Here is a 25,799-nt window from a genome sequence, read left to right on the forward strand (position 1 = left end):
GTACCGTGTCAAAAATCATTTTGCCAGGGAATGGTGTGGGAGAGGGGGGTTGGGGGGAAGAATCATTTTGCTATATATGTAAGAATTTATTTCTGAGCTCTCTATTCCAATAGAATAAGTCTATATGTCTGTATTTATGCCACACTGTTTTGATTATTGTAGCTTTGTACTAAGTTTTGAAATCAGAAATGTGAGTTCTCCAACTTCGTTGTTCCTTTTCAAGGTTCTTTTTGCTATTTAGGGTCCCTTGAGATTCCATATGAATTTTAGAATGGATTTTCTATTTCTGAAGGAAACATCATTAAGATTTTGATGGGATTGCATTGAATCTGTAGATTGCTTTGGGTAGTATTGACATCTTAACAATATTTAGACTTTCGGTACATAAACACAGGATGTCTTTCCATTTATTTGTGTGTCTGTTAATTTCTTTCAGCAGTGTTTTGTAGTTTTCAGGTTACAAGTCTTTTACCTCATTGATTAAGTTAATTCCTGAGTGTCTTATTATTTTTGATGCTGTTAGTAAATGAAATTGTTAATTTCCTATTCAGATTGATAGTGTATAGAAATGCAATTCATTCGTGTTGATTTTTTATATCTTACTACTTTGCTGAAATTCATTTATTAGTACTAATAGTTTTTGCGTGTGGAATCTTTAGGGTTTTTTACATGTAAGATATCATCATCAAACAGAATTTTTTACTCCCTTTCCAAGGTGTATACTTTTTCTTTTTCTTGCCTAATTGCTCTGGCTTGGACTTCCAGTACTGTATTGAATAGAAGTGTTGAGAGCGGCCATCCTTGCCTTGTTCTTGATCTTAGAGGAGAAGCTTTCATTCTTTCACTGTTGGGTATGATGTCAGCTGTGGGTTTTTCATATATGGGCTTTATTATGTTGAGGTGGGTCCCTTCTATTCCTAATTTTTTTTTTTCTTTTGTCATGAAAGGGTGTTGAATTTTGTCAGGTATTTTTCCTCCCATCAGTTGAGACAATCATGTGTTTTTTTCCCCTTCATTCTGTTAATGTGCATTACATCAGTTGATTTTCATATGTTTAACCATCCTTGCATCCCAGGAATAAGTCCCATGTGGTCATGGCATATAATCCTTTTAATATGCTGAGAAATGTCTGTTTTTCCCTTTATTTATTTATTAAAAAAAATTTTTTTTTAACTTGGCCACACTGTGCAGCTTGCGGGGTCTTAGTTCCCCAACCAGGGTTTAAACACGCACCCTCAGCAGTGAAAGCGTGGAGTCCTAACCGCTGGACCATCAGGGAATTCCCTCTCCCTTTAAATATGTGTTTTTGCTTCATATATTTGGATGGTGTGTTATTAGGTACATAAATTAGGTACATAAATGTTTATAATTATTGTTATATTCTTGGTGTATTGGATCTTTTTAATAAATTATGCCCTTTGTCTCTTGTAACCTTTTTTGATTTAAAGTCCATTTTATGGACTTTAAAGTGACATTAGTATAGTCACCTCTCCCTTTTGGGTACTGTTTACATGGAGTATCTTTTTCCATCCTTTCACTTTCAACCTGTTGGTGTCTTTGGATCTAATGTAAGTCTCTTGTAGACAGCATATAATTAGTCATGTTTTATTTTTATTTTTTTTAAGTTTTATCTTTTTTTAGCCACACCGTGCGGCTTGTGGGATCTTAGTTCCCTGACCAGGGATTGAACCCGGGCCCTTGGCAGTGAAAGCATGGAGTCCTAACCATTGGACCACCAGGGAATTCTCAATTAGATCATGTTTTAAATCCATTCTGCCAATCTGTCTTTTGATTGGAGAGTTTAATCCATTTGTATGTAATTAGTGAGAAAGGAGGACTGACTTGCTCATTTTACTGTTTGTTTTCTATATGCCTTATAGTTTTTTTGACCCTCATTTCCTTCATGACTGTCATTGTGTTTAGTTTATATTTTGTAGTGAAACATTTTTATTTTTTCATTTCCTTTTGTATATATTCTATAACAATTTTCTCTGTGGTTACCATGGGAATTACATTCAACATCCTGAAGTTATAATACTCTAATTTATAATAGCTTAATTTCAATGATATTCAGAAACTGCGCCTTTACTGCTTTGTTACCACCGATTTCAGTTACTGATATCACAAAATGCATCTTTATACATTGTGTGCTGTGGCATTGCCTTTAATGATATAGTCTCTGAAGTTGCATATTGTCACTTCCTGCCACATTCTGTTCATTAGAAGAGAGTCACTAAATCTGGCCTACATTCAAAAGGCATGGGATATTAGGTTCCATCTTTGTCAGGGAGGAGTGTCAAATAGTTTGTAGACATATTTTAAAATTCGGGGACTTCCCTGGTGGCGCAGTGGTTAAGAATCCACCTGCCAATGCAGGGGACACAGGTTTGACCCCTGGTCTGGGAAGATCCCACATGCCGTGGAGCAACAAAGCCCATGCGCCACAACCACTGGGCCTGTGCTCTAGAGCCCCCGAGCCACAACTACTGAATCCCATGCGCCTGGAGCCCATGCTCCACAACAAGAGAAGCCACTGCAATGAGAAGCCCACACACCGCAACGAAGAGTAGCCCCGATCACTGCAACTAGAGAAAGTCCGCATGAAGCAACGAAGACCCAAAGCAGCCAAAAATAAATAAATAAATTTATTTTTTTTTTAATGCTAACATCTGTTCTTGCCTGGCTCAGTTATTTATATTAGAGGTTCTAAAATGATGATTCTTTCATTCCTTCATTATTAAGCTGAGCTGAATTTTGCTGGGAAACTCAGTCCCCATGACAAGTCTCCAAATAGTATTTCCTGTTCTTTATTACATTTTTTATTACATTTTAATATTTTTTATTTTTATCTGAAAATCTGGTTTATTAGATTACTTAACATTTCTGTGCCTGTTTCATCATTAAAATGAAATGGGTGTAGTAATACCTACCTTAGAGGGAGTGTATTAATTTCCTGTGACTGCTGTAAGAAATTACCACAAACTTAGCATCTTAAAATAACAAACTTGGGACTTCCCTCGTGGTCCAGTGGTATAGAATCTGCCTTCCAATGCAGGGACGCGGGTTCCATCCCTGGTCAGGGAACTAAGGTCCCACATGCCGAGGGGCACCTAGAGCCCACGTGCTCTGGAGCCTGTCCGCCACAACTAGAGAAGAGGAAACCCGCACACCACAAGTGGAGAGAAGTCAGAGCGCCACAGCAACAGATCCCGTATGCCGCAACTAAGACCCAACACAAAAATATAAAAAATAAATTTTTTAAAAAACTACTTTAAAATAACAGAAACCTTTTTTCTCACGGTTCCAGAGGCCACAAGTCTGAAATCAAGGGGTCAGAAGGGCCTCGTTCTGTCCAGAGCTCTAGGAGAGAATTCTTCCTTGCCTTTTCCAGCTTCTCGTGGCTCCAGATATTCCTTGGCTTGTGGCTGCATGATTCTAATCTCTGCCTGTCTTCATATGGCCCTCTTCTCTCCTCTGTGTCTCTTATAAGGACAGTTGTCATTGGATTTAGGGTCCACCTGGATAATCCAGGATGATCTTATCTTGAGATTGTTATTATTTTTTTCCCCTCTGCGACCTGGCATGTGGGATCTTAGTTTCCCGACCAGGGATGGAAGCCATGCCCCCTGCATTGGCAGCGTGGAGTCTTAACCACTGGACTGCCAGAGAAGTACCAAGATTCTTAATTATATCTGTAAAGACACTTTTTTCCAAATAAAGTCACATTTATCGGTTTCAGGGAATAGGATGTGGACATATCTTTTTGGGAACCACTATTCAACCCACTACAGGGAGAGTCTATTAAATGAGTTACCACATGTAGAGTTCTTGAAAACTGTTTACAGCATGTGATTATTCAACAGACTAATTATTTTTTGTTATTATGATGCTTGTGATTTATAGCAGCTTCCTGGATTTAATACTTTCTCTTTTATACCGCTATTTTAGCAGTTTAAATTTCCATACCTGTCACGCATACCTAGGGCGACTGTATCTCATGGTTTGCCTAGTATACACCTGGTTTATTCCTGTTGACTTCTAACTGACCAAGAGTTCAAATTTTTTAATATATTCTTTCTCTCTCAACTCCATCTGAATTCCAAGGGTGCCAACCCTGGTTATGATTTTTGTTTTTTTGTTGTTTTTTTCCTCACTGCACAGCTTGCAGGATATTAGTTCCCCAACCAGGGATTGAACCTGTGCCCCCTGCAGTGGAAGCACGGAGTCCTAACCACTGGACCACCAGGGAATTCCCTGTGTTTTGTTTTTTGCTCTTTGTGTTGCGTTGTCATGAATATGTTTTATGTTCACAAGTTTGTATAGTTACCCCAAACTAGTTGGCTTTTTTTTTTTTTTTTTTTGCGGTACGCAAGCCTCTCGCTGTTGTGGCCTCTCCCACTGCGGAGCACAGGCTCCAGACGTGCAGGCTCAGCGGCCATGGCTCACGGGCCCAGCCACTCCACGGCATGTGGGATCTTCCCAGACCGGGGCACGAACCCGTGTCCCCTGCATCGGCAGGCGGACTCTCAGCCACTGAGCCACCAGGGAAGCCCTAGTTGGCTTTTGAGGTAAAATTTTTTGCCTTTTTTCACTTAAAAGTTTTTCTACTTTTCACTTTGTCCATGGTGCTTGTCAGTTTTCTAGGTTATTATGTAGTCTTTTGGGTTTTCTGTGAAGACATTCACATTGCCTGTAAATTACAAGTTTTGTTTCTAATGTAACAGCAGAGCTAGGGCTTGGTGCCCCTTTTGTTGATTTTTATAGTCAATTCTTTTTCTGTTGTGCTAATTTCTCCTCTGTGACCTGTTAGTTGACTAAACTTGAGGAAGTCCCCTATTCTCTTCCTGTTGTCTTTTCACCCACAAGTGATTGTCTTCTGGGTCATCTTGTCTGAATTTCCCCTCCCCACAAAGTCAAAATTATTTACTACCACTTGTACTTCCTTACTCATGTGAGGAAATTTTTACATATAGAGAGTACAGTGTCAGGACTTCGCTGGTGGTCCAGAGGGTAAGACTGTGTCGGGACTTCCCCAATGCAGGGGGCCCAGGTTTGATCACTGGTCAGGGAACTAGATCCCATGTGCATGCTGCAACTAAGAAGTCCGCATGCTACAACTAAGAAATAGATCCGGCTTGCCGGCAACTAAGACATGGCACAGCCTAAATAAATAAATATTTTTAAAAAATAGAGTACAGTGTCAGTTTTCTGTAATTCTGATTATTATGGCTCTCCCTCGCATTTTAATTTCTAGGCAGGCAGAAGCCCTCTTTGTAAGTCTGTGCTGTTTGCTATTATGACGGGAAGCTTTCTGCAGAGTATATTTGTTGGCTGCTTTTATATTGTCATCATAGACCTAAAAACAACAACAGCAAAATTACCCTTTATTACCTCACTTATTCACAAAGAGGCTCTTATGTATAGGTTACTAGTGCTCCCATTTATTTGGAGAAATGCTGGAAGATGGTGAGTGCTTTGGATTGTAATCGATATTTTTAAGTCTTTTAATGTCTCAGTAAGAAAGTTATCCTACATTCAAGGAGTTAGAGAAAAATTCATTTTGAGTATAATAACTTTTTCATGTTTATTTTGATTCAACATATATTTGAGAGCTTACTATTAATATACTTAAGATACTCTGTAAGGTTCTAGTGATGTAAAGATGAATTGCCTTGACCTCAAGAAGACAGTTTGAAAGGTGAGAGGGATTTGCAAACAGATATAAGAGACAGCTGTTGAACACTTAACTGGGTTTAAGCCTTTCTATATGACTTTACAGGTATTATCTCAGCCTTTAAACCGAAACTACAATTAAGTTATCCCTGTTGTATGGATGAAGAAAGTAATTCAATAATTTGCTTAAGTAATGGTGCTGAGATGTGGATCTAGATTTATTTGACTCCAAAGCCTGCACATTTAATTACTGTGTTATAATATCTCTTGGTATACATGCTATAGGGTAGACTAGAAGAAGAAATTAATTATTTCTGCTTTGAAGTTTAGGGGAGGCTACCAGATGAGATGCTTGAGCAGAATGTTGACGGATAAGAGAAGACCAGATCACTGGGAATTTAGGGAAATTGCGGGGCAAAGTTTGAAGAGAAGGAACAGGATAAATAAATCACAGAAGTATTAAACAGATGACATTTTGGGGAATGAACTTCACTTCTGTGTGATTGGAGCATGGGGTCTGTGTGGGAGAATGGTATGTGAAGTACGAGAATAGGCAAGCCAGGATCATGGCAGATCAGAGGTGTAGAAAGTTCATTTTAAAAATCCTTTGACAACACTGTGTGGACAGATTGGGGTAAGGCAAAGAGAAATACTGAAATGAGTACGATAGTACAGGGAGAGCCAAATGAAGGGAATAGTAATGGGGATAAAGAGGAAGATGTTTAATTTTTTTTTAATTAAAAAAATTTAAAAGATATTCCACCCACATCCAACTGTTTTATTCTAATGTCTTAAGAAATTTTGCCTCTTCCGTATTTCCCAGTTTTAAGCCATCATGGTGTGATGTATGTAGGATGTTATCGTTTTTCACATTGATGCTTGAGAGCAGGTGTTAGCAAACTATGACCCGTGGGAGGAATCTGGCCCTCTGCCTGTTTTTATAAATAAAGTGTTATTGGAATAAAATACATTTTATGTGTTGTCTGTGACCACTGTCACACTACAGTGGCAGTTGAGCAGTTATGACAGAGATCATAGGGCCCACAACTGTGAAATATTTACTCTCTGGCCCTTTACAGAAAAACTTTGCAGAGCAGCAGATTGAAGACATTCTTTGATCTAATAACTAAAGTGCACGTGATAGTGCTTACTTAATACTGTATGTTGGGCTTTGTTAACTAGGTGACTGACCACATCAGTCATTCAGAATCTACCCATAGTGTATTTGGAAATTTTTTGAACCCAGGCCATGGCAGTGAAAGCACCAAGTCCTAACCACGGGACCACCAGGGAATTCCCATGGAAATTATATTAACTAGACTCTCCCAAATTGCAAGGTTTTTTAGGTAATGGGAGGTTAATCTAAAGTTGTTTATGAAATTAAAGAATGGAAAACTCAACTGCATAGTCAGGTTTCAAAAGGAAAAACAGGACATGTTGCTAGTCAGTCCTCACAAGGACCGAAAAGTAGTTTAAAGCTGCAAAATTATTCAAGATTACAGCATAGCCATGGCAACCAAGTTATTTTGTCAGCCTGGCAGTGCAGGTAACAGTTGATTCCCAATTCCAGTGCTCTGACAAACTGAAATCTGTGTACAGATCTTGCAATTTCACACTACTCAAGAGCTGACCAAACTGGTGTTGGGGAGAGTTTTCATGATAGTTACTTCTTTACCCTAAATTTTTTTTTAAATGGCACTCTGTTTTTGTTTAATGAATATTGTATCTTTTCATCTCTCTGAGGATATTAATATATTTTGCTTTTCTTTGGCATCACTTTTCTTGATAGAAGCTTTCCACAACTTTATCATGTTTAGGGATGTGGGCAGACTGGGGGCTGTGAGTGCATGTAGAGAGGAGAGGGCTTGTTAACTGAGAACCTCAATATAGGGTTACCTGGTGGACTCTTTGGGGAACTTGATAAGGCTTGTCCTGTCTCCTGCCTGGGTGGTTAAGTCTTGGCTACAGTGAGCTGGGAGCCTAGTGGGAAAAAAGGATGGGAATTTAGTCATTCCGTTTGCATATGTTCCTTTAATTCTTGTGTTCTTGATACTGTTCTTCAGCCTTCAGCTGTACCTGGCATCTTCCATTGCAGAGATGCTTGAGGGAAAAAAAAAAAACAGACCTGAGCCTTTTGGTGTCAAGTAGGGGATTTAGGAATCAAAATGCTTGGTAAGCAGCTTTCAACCAATTCTGCTTCTGTGTCCCAACTTTACTTCCTACTTCCAAAATTGACTGGTATCTTCTCTTGGGGGCACTGCAAGTAAACTAACCATCTTGGTTCTTGGCTTTTCCCTGTTGCCAGCATAGGACAGGAGTCTGCTTTATTGAGTGTGCTGTCAAATAGCATTGGTCCATCTGCTTTGTAGCTTACTGAAGTTATTGTACTTGTTTGTTGTTACCTCTACTTCTTTTTCCTGACCTTTATTACTGTTATTACTTTTTTAATTTTTAAAATTTCTTCACCAGAGTTTAGGGGAAATTTGAAAGAGGATTCAGATGCACATGTGTAATCTATCATCTTCTTGTGAAAGTCCTTTCCCCACATACTTTTTTTTCCTTTTTGTTTACTTTTTGCATTCTTTTGGATTCATACATTTTTCCCTCAAATATTTTTTTCTCGGTAGTGATTTGGAATTTGTGCACTGTTTTTATTTTTTTACTGCTTCTCTTTGAAATTGTTTTAATTGATTGATTGATTGATTGTTTGCCACGTGGCTTGTGCCATCTTAGTTCCCTGACCAGGGATCGAACCCATGCCCACAGGGCAATGAAAGCACAATCTTAAGCACTGGACCTCCAGGGAATTCCCTGAAATTTTGACTTGCATATTAACTTCACAAAACTGATCAGTATCTTTGCCTTGGCCTGAACAATACAAGGATCTTGGAACAATTAACTCCAGTTACCTCCATTCCTGACTTTAATGCTGTTATTCAGTATTTTAGCTTTGTATTTTTAAATCCCCAAATAAGACATTGTTTTGTGTATTTTTTTAATTCTTTATTAAAAATTATTTATTTAGGCTGCGCCAGGTCTTAGTTGTGGCATGCGGGATCTTTGTGCGATCTTTAGTTGCGGCATGCGGGCTCTTAGTTGCGGCATCAGCCTTCTTAGTTGTGGCATGTGGATTCTTAGTTGCAGCATGCATGTGAGATCTAGTTCCCTGACCAGGGATCGAACCTGGGCCCCCTGCATTGGGAGTGTGGAGTCTTACCTGCTGGACCACCAGGGAAGTCCCATGTTTTGTATATTTTAGATTTACCTTATGTTTACCACTTCCTTAGTCACTTTTATATCTTGAGTTGCAGAACTTCCTTTGAGTATCATTCTACTTATTCTTCAGGTACATCCTTTAGAAATTCTTCTAGTGAAGGTCCATTGGTAGTAAAATATTTTAGTCTGGAAAAAATTTTTCCTCTAAATTTTGTTTCTTGTTTTAAACACCTTTATTGAGATATAGTTCACATACCATACAGTATACCTATTTAAAATGTACAATTCAGTAGCTTTTAGTATATTCAGAGTTGTGCGTCCATCACCACAATCAATTTGAAAACATCATTGCCCCCCAAATAATCCCGGTGCCCCCTTAGCTGTCGCTCTCAATCTACATCCACTCAGCCCTAGCCCTTGGCAGCTAATAATTGACTTACCATCTCTGTAGATTTGTCTACTTTGGGCATTTAATATAAATGGAACCATAAAATATATTGTCTTTTGTGACTGGCTTCTTTCACTTAGCATAATATTTCAAGGTTTATCCCTGGTATAACATTTAACGAGTGCTTCATTTCTTTTTATTGCTGAATTTCTTTTTATTGTATGAATATACCACATTTTATTTATCTGTTCATTAGTTGATGGACATTTGTGGTGTTTCTGTTTCTGGCTATTATGAATAATGCTGCTGTAAACAGTTATGTTCAAGTTTTTGTGTGGACATATGTTTTCGTTTCTCTTGGGAATATACCTAGGAGTAGAATTACCTATTACCTATTTTGAGGAACCATAAAACTTTATTTCACTGCAGCTGCACTAGTTTACATTTTTACTAGCAATGTGTGAGGGTTCTTCATATCCTTGTCAACACTTGTTACTTATCATTTTGAATAGCTCTCCTAGTAGGTGTAAAGTGGGTATCTCATTGTGGTTTTTATTTGCATGTCTTTGGCTAATGATGTTTAGCATCTTTTCATGTGCTTATCGGTCATTTGTATATCTTCTTTGGAGAAATGCCGTTTCAGTCCTTTAGACAATTTTGTAGTCATCTGTCTTTTTGTGTTGAGTTGTAAAAGCTCTTTATATATTCTAGATACTTATATTGGATATATGATTTACAAAGATTTTCTCCCATTTTGTGGGTGGGCTTCTCACTTTCTTGATGGTGTTTTTGAAACACAAGAGTTAAAAATTTTGATTTATATCCAGTTTTTATGTTGCTGGTTTTGGTGTTATAGCTAAGAAACCATTGTCTGTCTAATGCAGCGTCACATAGAATTATACCTGTTTTCTTCTACCAAATTTTTAGTTTTAGCTCTTGCATTTAGGTGTATGATCTAGTGTGAGTTAATTTTTGTCCATGGTTGTGAGGTAGGGATCTCTTGCACATGAATATCCATTAGTTCCAGGACCATTTGTTGAGAAGTTTGTCTTAGTACCCTTGGCAAAAATCAGTTGGTCATAGATGTTTGGGTTTATTTCTGAACTCAATTCTATTCCATTAATCTGTATATCTATGCTTATGCCAATAACACACTGTCTTGATTACTGTAGCTTTGTAGTAAGTTTTGAAATTGGGAAGTGTGAATCCTCTGACCTTGTTCTTTTTTGAGATTGTTTTGACTATTCCTGGTCCTTTGTATTTCCATATGAAGTTTGGAATCAGCTTGTGAATTTCTGCAAACAGGCAGTTGGGATTTTGGTAGTGATTGTGTTTAATTTGTAGCTCATTTGGGGGTTAATCTGTAGGTCATTTGGGGGACTATTACCATCTTAACAATGTCAGGTCTTCTAATCCACGAACATTGGATGACTTTATATTCATCTAGGTCATCTTTATTTTGGGGTGGGGCGCTGCGTTGGGTCTTCGTTGCTGCGCATGGGCTTTCTCTAGTTGCAGCGAGCGGGGGCTGCTCTTCGTTGTGGTGCTTGGGCTTCTCATTGTAGCGGCTTCTCTTGTTGCGGCTCACGGGCTCTATGCGCGTGGGCTTCAGTAGTTGTGGCTCGCAGACTCTAGAGCGCAGACTCAGTAGTTGTGGTGCACGGGCTTCGTTGCTCCGTGGCATGTGAGATCTTCTTGGACCAGGGATTGAACCCATGTCCCCTGCATTGGCAGGTGGATTCTTAACCACTGTGCCACCAGGGAAGTCTCTAGGTCCTCTTTAATTTTTAGTTTTACACTTCTTTTGTTGAATTTTCCTAAGTATTTTATTATACTATTGTAAATGGAATTCTTAATTTCACTTTCAGATTTTTCATTGCTACTGTGTAGAATTACATTGGCTTTTGTATGTTGATCTTATATCTTACAACTTTGCTGAACTTATTTTATATATATATATATATATATATATATTTTTTTTTTTTTTTTTCTGTGGTATGCGGGCCTCTCACTGTTGTGGTCTCTCCCATTGTGGAGCACAGGTTCCGGACACGCAGGCTCAGCGGCCATGGCTCACGGACCCAGCTGCTCCGCGGCATGTGGGACCTTCCCAGACCGGGGCATGAACCCATGTCCCCTGCATCGGCAGGCGGACTCTCAACCACTGCACCACCAGGGAAGCCCTAATATATATATATATATTTTTTTTTTGATCGAGCCACATGGCTTTCAGGATCTTAATTCCCCAACCAGGGATCGAACCCTGGCCCCAGCAGTGAAAGCGCCAAGTCCTAACCACTGGAGTGCCAGGGAATTCCCACCTGTTTAATAATTTTTAAGTGGATTCTCTAGGATTTTCTATACACAAGATCAGGTCATCTTCAAATAAAGATAGTTGTACTTCTTTCTCTGCAGTCTGTATGCCTTTTATTTCATTTTCTTGCCTGATTACCCTGGCTAGAACCTTCAGTACAGTATTGAATAAAAATGATTTTTGAGAGCTGGCATTCTTGTTCTTGAACTTAGGGGGAAAGCATTCAGTCTTTTACCATTAAGTAGGATGTAAGCTATAGATTTTTCTTTTTTAATAGATGCCCTATTTCACGTTGAGGAAGTTCTCTTCTACTCCTAGTTCCTTGAGTGTTTCTATCATGAAGGCGTGTTGAGTTTTGTGAAATGCCTTTCCTGTGTCTGTCGAGATGATGATGTGGTTTTTGTCCTCTATTCTATTGATCTGATACATTACATTAATTGATTTCTGGATATTTATCCAACTTTGCAGTCTTGGCGTAAGTTCCACTTGGTCATGGAATGTTACTGAATTCTCAATTTGCTTGTATTTTGTTGACGAATTTTGCCTCTGTTTTCAATATAAGAGATTAACCAACTGTGTAAAAGGGATCCAATTTCTCCACATCCTTGCCAACATTTTTAGGGTTTTTTTGGCGGTACGCGGGCCTCTCACTGCTGTGGCCTCTCCCATTGCAGAGCACAGGCTCCGGACGCGCAGGCTTAGCGGCCATAGCTCACGGGCCCAGCCGCTCCGTGGCATGTGGGATCTTCCCAAAGTGGGGCACGAACCCGTGTCCCCTGCATCGGCAGGCGGACTCTCAACCACTGCGCCACCAGGAAAGCCCAGTTTTTTTGTTTTTTGATAGTGACCATCCTAACAGGTGTGAGATGAGGTCTCGTGGTTTTGATTTGCATTTTCTGGATAATTAGTGACGTCAAGCATCTTTTCACACACCTATTGGTTATATGTATGTCTTCCTTGGAGAAATGTCTGTTCAAGTCCTTCGCCCATTTTAAAACTGGGTTGTTTGGGGTCTTTTGCTTTTGAATTGTAGGAGCTTCTCGTGTATTTTGGATATAACTCCTTATCAGATATATGGTTTGCAAATATTTTCTTCTGTTTCACAGGCTGTCTTTTTACTGTGTTGATTCTTTCCTTTTGCAGAGCAGAAGCTTTTTAGTTTGGTGTAGTCCCTGTTGTCTTTTTTGCTTTTGTTGCTTGTGCTTTTGGTGTAATATCCAATAAATCATTGCCAAGACCAATGTCACAAAGCTTTTCCCCTATATTTTCTTCTAGGAGTTTTACAGTGTCATGTCTTATGTTTTAGACTTTCATCCATTTTGAGTTGATTCTTGTTTATGGTGTAAGATAAGGATCCAATTTCATTCTTTTGCATGTGGATATTCAGTTTTCCCAGCACCACTTGTTGAAGAGATTATTCTTTCCCCATTGCGTGTTCTTGACAACCTTGTTGAATATTAGTTGTCTGTATATTTGTGGGTCTATTTCTGGGCGCTCTATTCTGTTGCATTGCTCTATATGCCTATCTTTATGCCAGTACCATACTGTCTTAATTACTGTAGCTTTGTAATATTCTAAAAATCAGGTAGTGTGATATCTCAGTTTTGTTCTTCTTTCTCAACATTATTTTGGCTATTTGGATCCATTTGAATTTTAGGATTTTTTCTATTTAAAAAATTCCATTGGGATTTTAATAGGGATTGCATTGAATCTGTAGATCACTTCGGGTAGTTTGGACATTTTAACAATACTTTATCTTTCAATTCATGAGTACAGGATGTCTTTCCATTTATTTGTATCTTTAATTTCTTTCAGCAATGTTTTGTAGTTTTTATTTCCTTTGTTAAGTTTATTCCTAAGTATCTTTTATTTTTGATGTTATTGTGAATGGGATTGTTTCTTAATTTTTTTTTCCGGATAGTTAATTGTTAGTGTATAGGGATGCAGCTAATTTTTCTATGTTGATTTTGTATCGTACAAGTTTGCTGTATTTTAAAAAGTTAGTTTTTAACAGTTTAATTTTTATTGGAGTATAGTTGATTTACAATATTGTGGGGGTTTTTTGTTTTTTGTTTTGCAGTATGCGGGCCTCTCATTGTTGTGGCCTCTCCCGTTGCGGAGCACAGGCTCCGGACGCGCAGGCTCAGCGGCCATGTCTTACGGGTCTAGCCACTCCGCGGCATGTGGGATCTTCCCGGACCAGGGCACGAACCTGTGTCCCTTGCATTGGCAGGCGGACTCTCGACCACTGCGCCACCAGGGAAGCCCATATTGTGTTTTTTGTGTGGAGTCTTTTATTTGCGGGGGAGGTGTTGCACTGCGTGGCACGCGGTATCTTAGTTCCCCCACCAGGGATCCAACCCGTGTCCCCTGCAGTGGAAGTGTGGAGTCTTTACCACTGGACTGCCAGGGAAGTCCCTGTGTGGAGGCTTTATTGAGTTTTTTATATATAAGATCATGTCATCTGGGGACAGAGATAATTTTCCTTCTTCCTTTCCAATTTGGGTGCCTTTTATTTCTTTTTCTACCTTAATTGGTTTTGCTAGGACTTCCAGTACTGTGTTGACTAGAAGTGGTAAGAATGGGCATCCTGTCTTGTTCCTAGTATTAGAAGAAAAGGTTTCAGTTTTTCACCTTTGAGTGTGATGTTACCTGTGGTCTTTTCATATGTAGCTTTTATTTTGTTGAGGTAATTTCCTTCTATTCCTAATCTGACAGTTTTTATCATGAAACAGTATTGAATTTTGTCAGATGCTCTTCTGCATCAGTTATGATGATCATGTGATTTTTACCCTTAATCTTTTAATGTGGTATAACACATTTATTATCTTTCTCTTTTAAAAATATTTTAGTTTTACTGGAGTATAGTTGATTTACAATGTTGTGTTAGTTTCAGGTGTACAGCAGAGTGATTCAGTTATACATATATTCATTCTTTTTTAGATTCTTTTCTCATATAGATTATCACAGAATACTGAATAGAGTTCCCTGTGCTATACGGTTCGTCCTTGTTGATCATGTTAATTTTCATATGTTGACCCAGTCTTGCATCCCAGGGATTAATCCCACTTGGTCATGATGTATTAATCCTTTTAATGTGCTGTTGAATTCGGTTTGCTAGTATGAAAACTGAACATTTTGAATGTTATAATGTGGCAACTCTGGAAATTATATTCTTCCCCCATCTCATGGTTTCTTGTTGCTGCTTCCTGTGGTTGTCATTTGATTGTTTGGTGACTTTTCCAAACTAATTTTGTGCAGTCCTGTATTCTTTGTCTTGTGTGGCCACTGAAGTCTGTTCTGTTAGATTAGTGGTTTGACAGATAACCTTTTCATTGATTGACTAATAAAACACTGGTTTAGGGCATCCCTGGTGGCGCAGTGGTTGAGAGTCCACCTGCCGATGCAGGGGACACGGGTTTGTGCCCGGTCCAGGAGGATCCCACATGCCGCGGAGCGGCTGGGCCCGTGAGTCATGGCCGCTGAGCCTGCGTGTCCGGAGCCTGTGCTCCGCAACGGGAGAGGCCACAACAGTGACAGGCCCACGTACCGCAAAAAAAACCCCCAAAAAAACCCCATTGGTTTATAACATTATATGTTTCATGTGTACAAAATTATATTTTGACTTCTGTATACACTACAACATGCTCACCACCAAGAGTGTAGTTTCCATTCGTCACTGTACAGCTGACTCCCTTTATCCATATCACCCTTCCCCCACTTGCTCTCTGCTAACCGCTGCTCTCTTCTCTCTGTGTGCTCATTTTTGTTTGGTTTGGTTTGAACTCCCCCCTACCATATGAGTGAAATCATACAGTATGTGTCTTTCTCTGTCTGACTTATTTCACTTAGCATAATACCCTCTAGGTCCATCCATGTTGTTGCAAATGGCAAGATGTCCTTTTTTTTTTTTTTTTTTAAGTTAATTAATTTATTTTTGGCTGTGTTGGGTCTTTGTTGCTGCGCATGGGCTTTCTCTAGTTGCGGCGAGCGGGGGCTACTCTTTGTTGCAGTGCATGGTTTTCTCATTGCAGTGGCTTCTCTTGTTGTGGAGCACGGGCTCTAGGTGTGTGGGCCTCAGTAGTTGTGGTGCATGGGCTTAGTTGCTCTGCGGCATGTGGGATCTTCCTGGACCAGGGCTTGAACCCATGTCCCCTGCATTGGCAGTGGATTCTTAACCACTGTGCCACCAGGGAAGTCCCAAGATTTCCTTTATTTTTATTTTTTATTTTTTATTTTTTTGTGGTACGCGGGCCTCTCACTGTTGTGGCCTCTCCCGTTGCGGAGCACAGGCTCCGGACGCGCAGGCCCAGCGGCCATGGCTCACGGGCCCAGCCGCTCCGCGGCATGCGGGATCCTCCCGGACCGGGGCATGAACCCATGTCCCCTGCATCGGCAGGCGGACTCTCAACCACTGCGCCACCAGGGGAGCCCTCCTTTATTTTTAAAAGAATTTTTTACGGCTGAGTAGTATTCCATTATATATATATTGCATCTTCTTCATCCATGGATAGGCACTTAGGTTGTTTACATATCTTGGCTATTGTATATAGTGCTGGATTGAACATAGGTATGCATATATCTTTTCAAATTAGATGTTTTTGAATTCTTTGGATAAATACTTAGAAATGGAGTAGCTGGATCATATTGTAGTTCTATTCTTAATTTTTGAGAACTCTCCATAGTGGCTGCAGTAATTTACACTCCTACCAACAGTGTATGAGGATTCCCTTTTCTCTACATCCTCTCCAACCCTTGTTATTTCTTGCCTTTTTTTTTTTTTGGCCTTTTTTTTTTTTCTCAACCACTGCGCCACCAGGGAAGCCCAATTTCTTGCCTTTTTGATAATAGTTATTCTAATGGTATGAGGTGATAACTCATTTGTGGTTTTGATTTGCATTTCCATAATACTTAGTAATGTTGAACATCTTTTCATGTCCCTGTTCCCTATCTGTATGTCTTTGGAAAAGGGTCTGTTCACTTCCTCTGCCCATTCTTAATCGGGTGGTTTATTTTTTGGTTGTTCTTTATGTATTTTGAATATTAACTCCTTATTGGATATGATTTGCAAATATCTTCTCTGAGTAGGTAGGTTGAATTTTCATTTTGTTGATGGTTTCCTTTGCTGTGCAGAAGCTTTTTAGTTTGATGTAGTCCCATTTGTTTATTTTTGCTTTTGTTTGCCTTGCCTGAGGAGACATATCCAGAAAGATATTGCTAAGACTGATGTGTGTTTTCTTCTAGGAGTTTTATGGTTTCAGGTCTTACATTCAAGTCCTTAATCCCTTTTGAGTTGACGTTGTTTATGGTGTAAGATAGTGGTCTAGTTTCATTCTTTTGCATGTTAACTGTCCAGTTTTCCCAACATCATTTATTGAAGAGACTACACTTTCTCCACTTTATGTTCTTTGTTCTTGTTTTGTAAATTAATTGTCCATATGTGTGTTTATTTCTGAATTCTCAATTCTGTTCCATTGATCTATGTCACTTTTTCTGCCAATACCATGCTGTTTTGATTACTATAGCTTTGTAATATAATTTGAAATCAGAGTGAATGATACTTCGAGCTTTGGGTTTTTTCCCCCCCACTCAGGATTGCTGTGGCTACTTGGGGCCTTTTGTTACTCCTTACAGATTTTAGGATTTTGTTGTTGTTGTTGTTCTATTTCTGTGAAAAATGTCATTGGGATTTTGATAGGGATTGCATTGGTTCTGTAGATTGCTTTAGGTAATACGGACATTTAAAAATGTTAATTTTTCCAGTCCCTGAGCACGAATACCTTTACATTTTTTTATGTTGTCTTAAATTTCTTCCAAGAACGTCTTAAAGTTTTCAGTGTACAGGTCTTTCACCTACTTGGTTAAATTTATTCCTAGGTATTCTTTTTGTTGCAATTGTAAATGAGATTTTTTTGTTAATTGTTTTTTGATGATTCATTGTTAGTGTATAGAACAGACTTGTATATTGATATTTTTACTCTGCAACTTAGTGTATTTGTTTATTTCTAATAATTTTTTTGGTGGTTTTTTTTAATATTTAAAAACATGCTATATTTATTTCTTCTCTGATTTTTATTAAATTGTAGGACACTTAGCTGGTGTTGGAGAATTGCTTGTTGGTGTGGGGAACATACTCACCGCACTCACTCACATGTGGGAATTGGTGAAACCTTTACACTGTTAAGAGAATGAAAAGAGAAGCCATAGGCTGTGAGAAAATATTTGCAAAACACATAAAGGACTTGTATTTAAAATATACAAAGAACTCTTAAAATGCGACAGCAAGAAAACAAATAATAAATGAGCAGAATATCTGAACAGATATCTCACCAAACAGTGTACATAGATGGTAAATAAGCATATGAAAAGAGGCTCAACATCATATGTCATATGGGAATTACAAACTAGGCCAATGGTGAAACGTCATTGTACACCTGTTAGACTGGCTAAATTCCAAAAAACTAACAATACCAAATGCTTGTGAGGATATGAAGCAGTAGAAATTCTATTTCAATCCTAATAGGAATGCAGAATGGTACAGCTACTTTGGAAAACCATTTGGCAGAGCTAAAACATAGGTTTACCCTTATCATCCGGTAATTGTAGTCCTGTTTACCCAATTGAGTCGAAAACTTATATCCACAAGGAACCTGAACATGAATACTTATAGCAGCTTTATTCATAATTGCCAAAAACTGGAAACAACTAACATATCCTTCAGTAAGCAAATGTATATACTGTGGAATAAACACACATGAAATATTACTCAGCAATTTAAAAAAAAGCTGCCAAGCTCTGAAAAGATATGGAGGAAACTTTAATCATACTGCTGAGTGAAAGAAGCCAGGCTGAGGCTCTAAATTGTGTGCTTCTACCTATCTGACATTCTGGAAGAGGCAAAATTATAGAAACAGTAAATAGACAAGTGGTTGCCAGAGGTTCTTAGTGAGGGAAGAGGGATGAGTAGGTGAAGCACAGGGGACTTTTAGGGTTGTGAGATTATTCTGTGTGATACTATAATAGTGGATACATGGCAGTTATGTGTTTGTCAAAATCCATAGGACAGGGGGCTTCCCTGGTGGCGCAGTGGTTGAGAGTCCACCTGCCGATGCAGGGGACACGGGTTCGTGCCCCGGTCCGGGAAGATCCCACATGCCACGGAGCGGCTGGGCCCGTGAGCCATGGCCACTGTGTCTGCGCGTCCGGAGCCTGTGCTCCGCAACGGGAGAGGCCACAACAGTGAGAGGCCCGCGTACCGCAAAAAAAAAAACCCCAAAAAACAAAACAACAATAACAAATCCATAGGACTGTATAAGGTTCACAAAGAGTGGACCTAAATATAAATTGCGGACATTAGTTAATTAAAAAAAAAAAACAACTGTGGAATATTCTAGACACTGATTAGCAAGGCAGACAAGGTTGCCTACCTTTGTGGACCTTATAGTCAGTAAAAAATTTAATCAGAAAAATTTCAGCGGTGTGATAGAAAGTAATAGGATGGCTACATTAGATTGAGTAGTCAGGGAAGACCTCTCTGAGTATTTGAGTATTAACTTGAGACCTGAATATAAGATGTTAGCTATTTAAAGGTAAGAGGGAAAAACATTCCGAGCAGAGGGAACAGTTAGTGTAAAGCCTGTAAGTCTGGAATGACCTTAGTGTGTTTAAGAAATAGAAAGAAATCCATATTTGCAGTGGGTAAGGGAGAGAATGATATGAGGAGAAGTCAAGAGAGTAGGTCATGGATGGAATGTAGTGGGACTTCTGTAAGCCAGGGTGAGGAATTTGGATTCTGTTTTAGGTGAGATAGGCAATTATTGGATGTTTAAGCAGAGTAGAGCATGATCTAACTTTCGTGTTTAAAAGAGTACCCTAGTTGCTGTGTGGAGAATGGGTGGTGGGAGGGAGAGGGAGCAGGTGCAGAAGCAGAGAGACCAATTTAGTGACTTGTAGTAATTTGTTGACAGGGAAGGGATGGGTGTTTGTGGCTTGGACTAAGATGGTTAAGAAGAGGAGAAAAATAAGCATATATTTTAAGGTATATAGCAGGGTATATTTTGCAGGTAGTATCTTTAGAACTTGGTAATGAGGGAAAGATAATGCCCACAGCTTTGGCTTGTGCAACTGGATGGATGGTGGTGCTATTGAGGCCAGGGAGAGTTTCAATTTAGTCTTTTTTTTTCTTGGCTGTGGTAGGTCTTTGTTGCTACGTGCGGGCTTTCTCTGGTTGCATCGAGCAGGGGCTACTCTTGGTTGCAGTGAGTGGGTTCTAGGTGTGTGAGCTTCAGTAGTTGTGGCACGCAGACTCAGTAGTTGTGGCGCAGGGGCTTAGTTGCTTCATGGCATGTGGCATGGCATCTTCCTGGACCAGGGCCCGAACCCGTGTCCTGTGCGTTGGCAGGTGGATTCTTAACCACTGTGCCACCAGGGAAGTCTCCTCAGTTTAGTCATTTTAACCATGCAGGCAGTTATAAATAATGGTTAGACCTAAGAGTCTGGAGCTCAGGGGAGAAGATGGGACTTGAAGTGTAGATTCTCAATCTACTCTGTCTTGCCTGTTTTTCAAAGTGTACAAGTAGGCTACACATTTTCTTTTTAAAAACTCAAGCAATACATACAAAACCAAAGTTCCCCATGACCACCTCCTGTAGTACACAGACCCTCTCCCCTTCTCCACAAAGGTAACCACTATAAACAGTTAGGGGATGTATACTTTTTCTGCTTTTGTTTATAAGTATATTTACCTACAAGAATATATACTTTGTTTTTGTTTGAAAAAATACCATCACATTATATATATTCTGTAACTTAAAAAAATGTTCTTGGAATCATTCCATTTCAGTCATTAGTAAGTTGTTTTGATAGCTGCATAGTGTTCTGTGGTATGAGTTTGCTATTTATTTAACTGGTTGCCAATTGATACTTAGGTTTCTATAGTTTGTCTTTACAAATGGTATTTTTTTGTTCTTAGGGATTTAAAATACTTAAGTAATTTTGATTATATAAAACTAATATGTATCAGTACATACATGACTTTTTTTAATATTTAATTTATTTGGCTGCATTGGGTCTTAGTTGCACAATCTTCATTGTGGCCTGCGCTGTCTTTTATTGCGGAGTGCAGGCTGTTCCTTGCGGCATACAGGCTCCTCAAGTTGTGGCACGCAGACTCTGTAGTTGTGGCACATGGGGCTCTCTAGTTGTGGTGTGGGCTCAGTAGTTGTGGCTCTCAGGCTCTCCGGTTGTGGCACGCAGGCTCTAGCGCTCACAGGCTTAGTTGCCCTGTGGAATGTGGGATCTTAGTTCCCTGACTAGGGATCGAGCCCACGCCCCCTGCATTGGAATCATGATGTCCTAACCACTGGACCGCCAGGGAACGGAAGCCTAATTTTGCCTTATTGTATTTGTATATTTCTTACATGGGACCTGGCAACTAGTGAGTGCTGAGTAAATTTTGCTTGAGTTTAATCTTTACTTTGACCCACTCAAAATATTCTTAAAATTTTTATCAAGTCCCCGAAAGCCTAAGAACAGGTTATTTTAAAAACATACTTAGGGACTTCCTTGGTGGTGCAGTGGTTAAGAATCTGCCTGCCAATGCAGGGGGCACAGGTTTGAGCCCTGGTCTGGGAAGATCCCATATGCCGCAGAGGAACTAAGCCTGTGTGCCACAACTACTGAGCCTGTACTCTGGAGCCCGCGAACCACAAATACTGAAGCCCATGCTCCGCAACTGGAGTAGCCACCGCGGTGAGAAGCCTGCGCACCGCGATGAAGTGTAGCCCCTGCTCTCCACAACCAGAGAAAGCCTGCACACAACAACAGAGACCCAACGCAGCCATAAATAAACAAACAAATAAATTCAAAGAGTATTAATGATAAATAATAAACATTCACAGAGCATTTTTTTTCCCACAGATATAATCATTCAGTCTTACAAAAGCCCTGTGAGGTAGAGGTGGTATTATCCCCATTTCTCTGACAGGAAACTGGGACCTAGAGAAGTTATATGACTCAAATAGTATCATATAGTGAGTGTTGTAGCCAGGAATCAAACCCAAGTGTTCTGACTTTGTTATAAAATCTTTTTTATTGTATACGAATCATGCCCTTTCCACAGGGGGATTAACTCTTCCATGATTATTGGCTGAAGAAGATATGTTAGAGGTGTTCATTTAGTATAATTCAGTAGCCACAGGCCCTGTTTTGGGCTTCTGGGTTTCATCAGTGAACAAAGCAAAAAGATCCCCCATTCACATGGAGTTTATATTCTAGCTTAGGGAGTCAAAATCAATAAACATACTTACCAAGTAAATTACTTAGTATGTCAGAAGGTCACATAGTTTATAGGAGAAGAAAATGATCATCATAAGTGGAGCAGACTGAATATTGTGAAGAAGACAAGTAGAATGAACGTCTAAAGGCAAGAATGTGCTGGCATATTTCAAGAATAATAGGGAAGTATGTGCCTGAGTAGGGGAGGAGAGTAGCAGGGAAATAAGTTCAGGAAGTTGGGAGCAGTGGAAGCATGTATCATATAGGGTCTTTCAGGATTCAGGCTTTTACTCTGAGTAAAATGGGAAGGTTTTGAAAGGTTTTTAACATTTTAAAAGAATCATCCAGGTTGTGTTAAGAATAGGTACTAAAGCTAGACAAGGGTGGAAAAAGGGAGACCTTTTAGGTTAATCTAGGAGAGGGGCATAATTTAGGAAAAAAATGGCTGTCAGAGGTGGGTCTGGACAGATTGGTGGTAGAGGTGGTGAGAAATGTCTAGATTCTAGATATATTTTTACAAATAGAGACATCAGAATTTGCCAGCGGGTTGGAAAGGAAATAGAAAGGAGTCAAGGATGACTCCAAGGTTTTTGGCTTGAGCTGCTGAAAGAATGAAATTGCCATCAACTGAGATAGTTTACAGAGAACATCAGGAGTTCCATTTTGGATCTGTTAAGTTCAGAGTGTCTTTTAGATACGCAAGTGAAGTTGTTTAGAATTCAGGAGTGAAGTCTGTAATAGAAATATAAAGTTGGGACTTGTTGATATATAGATGATATTTAAAGCCATAACAGTGGATGATATCCTTGAGGAAATGAGTATGGAGCGATGAGAGAAGAGGGAAACAAGAACTGAGTCCTAGGACTTTCCAGTATTAGGAGGGTGGAGAGAAGAGAAGGAATCATCAAAGGAGTCTAGGAAGGAACAATCAGTAATGTAGGACATAAACCTAGAGAATGTGTCTTGGGAACTAAAAGGAAGAAAAACCATGGAAGAAGGAATGATCATGTCAGATTTTGCTGATAGGTTAACGCAGGATGGATACTAGAATTGAAAATTATATTTAGCAATGTGAAGGCCACTGGTTATTGTGTGGCCTTCAGTGGGACATGGAAATGGCCTGGCTAGCACTATTTACATATTTTTCAAGTGGGAATTTTTGATGTTTATAGTGTTTCCTTGGCCCTGTTCAGGTTTGCCGTCCTGTTGGTGTTATGTCTGACAGTGGATCACAGCTTGGTTCAATGGGTAGCCTGACCATGAAATCACAACTTCAGATAACTGGTAAGTCTTAAGAAGATCTACTGTTTTACTTCCCCCCGACTCCCAAGATAAAAAGAAAAAAATCTTAAAATCTTTAGTGGCTGTGACGTATCAGGTTCTGAATGAATGAATGAACATAATGTTTAGATATGTAAAAATTACATTTTGATTTCAGGATATTCTTGGGTATAGTATAGGATTTGGGTTTGTTTGTTTTTTCCATTAAACATGCTTTGGCAATTGCTATTTTTTGTTTTCATTTGGATTTTATTAGCTTTGTTGAGATAATTCACATACCATACAGTTTACCCATTTAGAAGTCAATGATTGTTAGTACATTCTCAGAGTTGTGCAACCAACACCAGTCAATTTTAGAACATTTTCACCACTGCAGAAACCCCTGCCCCATATTCCCCAACCACCTTCAGCCCTAGTTATTTTTGTCTCTATAGCTTTGCCTATTTTGGATCTCTCATATAAATAGAGTCATAAAATGCGTGGCCTTTGTCTCTGACTTTTTTCACTTATCATAATAATGTTTTCAAGGTTCAACCATGTTGTAGCATGTATTAGTATCTAATTTCTTTTTATTGCCAAATACTATTCCATGTGTGGACATACTTTATCCATTTATCAGCTGATGGATGTTTGGGTTGGTTCCACTTTTGGGCTATTATGAATAATGCTATGAACGTTTGTATGTAAGTTTTTGTGAAGATGTATGTTTTCAGTTTTCTTGAGTATATACCTTCTACTTTCTGGAGTAGAATCACTGGGTCATGTAATATCCATGTTTAGCTTTGTGAGGAATTCCAAATTATTTTTCAAAGCATCCACACCACTTTATATTCCCAACAGTCATGTATGAGGGTTACAATTTTGTAAGCATCCTTGCAATGCTTATCTTTTTGATTAGAGACATCCTAATGGATGTGAGCTATCTCATTATGGGTTTGAGTTGCATTTCTCTGATGGTTAAATGATGATGAGCATCTTTTCATGTGCTTATTGGCCATTTGTATATGTTTTTTGGAGAAATCCCTATTAAATATTTTGGTTGCTGTTGTTACTTTCCTAATCTCTCTTTGTTTCTTCCTCTAGCCATACTAATCAAGTGTATCACTTTCAGATTAATGTTCTTAAAATGCCTCCTGATTTGTTCATTCCTGCTCAGAAATCTTCAGTGCTTCTCCTTGGCTATGGTATTGAATTTCTTTAAAACTGGGCTAAGACGTTTTACAGGCTCCATATGATCTCTTTGTAGGTCTTTATATATCAATAGAAGCTACTTGCACTAGCCAAAGTGAGGCACTGGATTTTCTTCAGACATGCATGTGTCTATCACACAATGGAACCCTAGACTCTCTCCCTTTAATTTAATGGCATTTATTGATTATTTTAGTTTTTACTATACCTGGCTTATATCCACTTCTAGGTTATGAATATGAGGTCATATACTGTATAATTATTGTCCTCCTCAAAACCTAAAAGTGATTGAGTTATAAAGAAGTAACACTTTAAGTTGAAAGCATGTTAGAATTTATTCTTGGGAATTCTTTCACTAACTCCAGTCTCTTTCTTTAGGAATGTCTGATTCTCAGTGAAAGATATTAATATTTCTCAGATTCTAATTGTTTCTCCCCTCCGCATTCTCAAGCTACTCTGAGTAGCTGATTTACATTGGGCCAGGCTTCTTAAGACTTCTTTTTTGGGGCAGCTTATTGTTAAAACCTTTGATTTAAAGAATTTCTGATAGATTGTTTCAACTTTTCAGGTTACATAAGTAATACACATGCTTTTTATTTTTAAAAACTGAGTAAAATAGTAAAGTGAGGGGTCCTTATTATTTATCATCTCAATCCCCAGATAAATAGGTTTATATTCCTTTAGTCTTTTCTTTGCATAAACTGGCTATCTTATTTGCTATCATTACTGTCATAGTAAGAAAAACATTTAATGCCTAAATGCATTATGTCCTCAAGAAGACATAATTCTTAGCCATTTATAAGCTTTTTAATCTTGGGTCTAAAAATCTTGAGAATGTACAAGTATAGGGCAAAAACATTTTAACAAAAACAAACACCATGAATTATGGATAAAATCTATTTGCATATTTAGCAAAAATATCATTAGATATGGGACAAATGGAGAACATCAGATAATGAACAATAAAGTGCCAAGTTGACTAGAATCAAGTGTCCTTCATAATTCATTGTTTACTTCTTTGCTTTTGGTGCTAGAAACTTAGAACTAAGTTTTTTTGCACAAATCCCCTTAATTGACATTGTATTTTTTAGTCTGTGTTAATGGATTAGCATAGTTTTTTTTTTTTTTTGCTAAGCTCTTCAACATCTTCCAAAATTCAAGGAAGGCATAAATATGCAAGTGTTAAGTATAAATGCCATGGTATATGGTAATGGTGTGAAGAGAAAATGACTTTGTCAGGAAAGAGAGATCAATATTTGACTAGAGTTACTGTGAAAGGAGGTAGTGCTTGAAGCATTGCTACTATTTAAAAGTAGAGGACTTCCCTGGTGGCACAGTGGTTAAGAATCTGCCTGCGAATGCAGGGGACACGGGTTTGATCCCTGGTCTGAAAAGATCCCACATGCTGCAGAGCAGCTTAAGCCCGTTTGCCACAGCTACTAAGCCTACGCTCTAGAGCCCGCG

General features: G+C 38.9%; 1 protein-coding gene across 5 annotated transcripts in view; it reads left to right on the top strand.

The window, feature by feature from the left end:
* ITCH (itchy E3 ubiquitin protein ligase) overlaps positions 1-25,799 on the top strand; it is a 124,161-nt gene that overhangs the window by 23,790 nt on the left and 74,572 nt on the right. For all 5 annotated transcript variants that reach the window (XM_073792889.1, XM_019950662.3, XM_073792890.1 and 2 more), the window contains one exon: positions 23,060-23,150. In XM_073792889.1, the coding sequence (XP_073648990.1) occupies positions 23,081-23,150 (70 nt within the window). In that variant the 5' untranslated portion in view covers positions 23,060-23,080. Of the gene's footprint in view, positions 1-23,059; positions 23,151-25,799 lie in introns of those variants that run through there.

The sequence above is a fragment of the Tursiops truncatus genome, chromosome 15 (assembly GCF_011762595.2).
Source record: "Tursiops truncatus isolate mTurTru1 chromosome 15, mTurTru1.mat.Y, whole genome shotgun sequence".
Lineage (NCBI taxonomy): Eukaryota > Metazoa > Chordata > Mammalia > Artiodactyla > Delphinidae > Tursiops > Tursiops truncatus.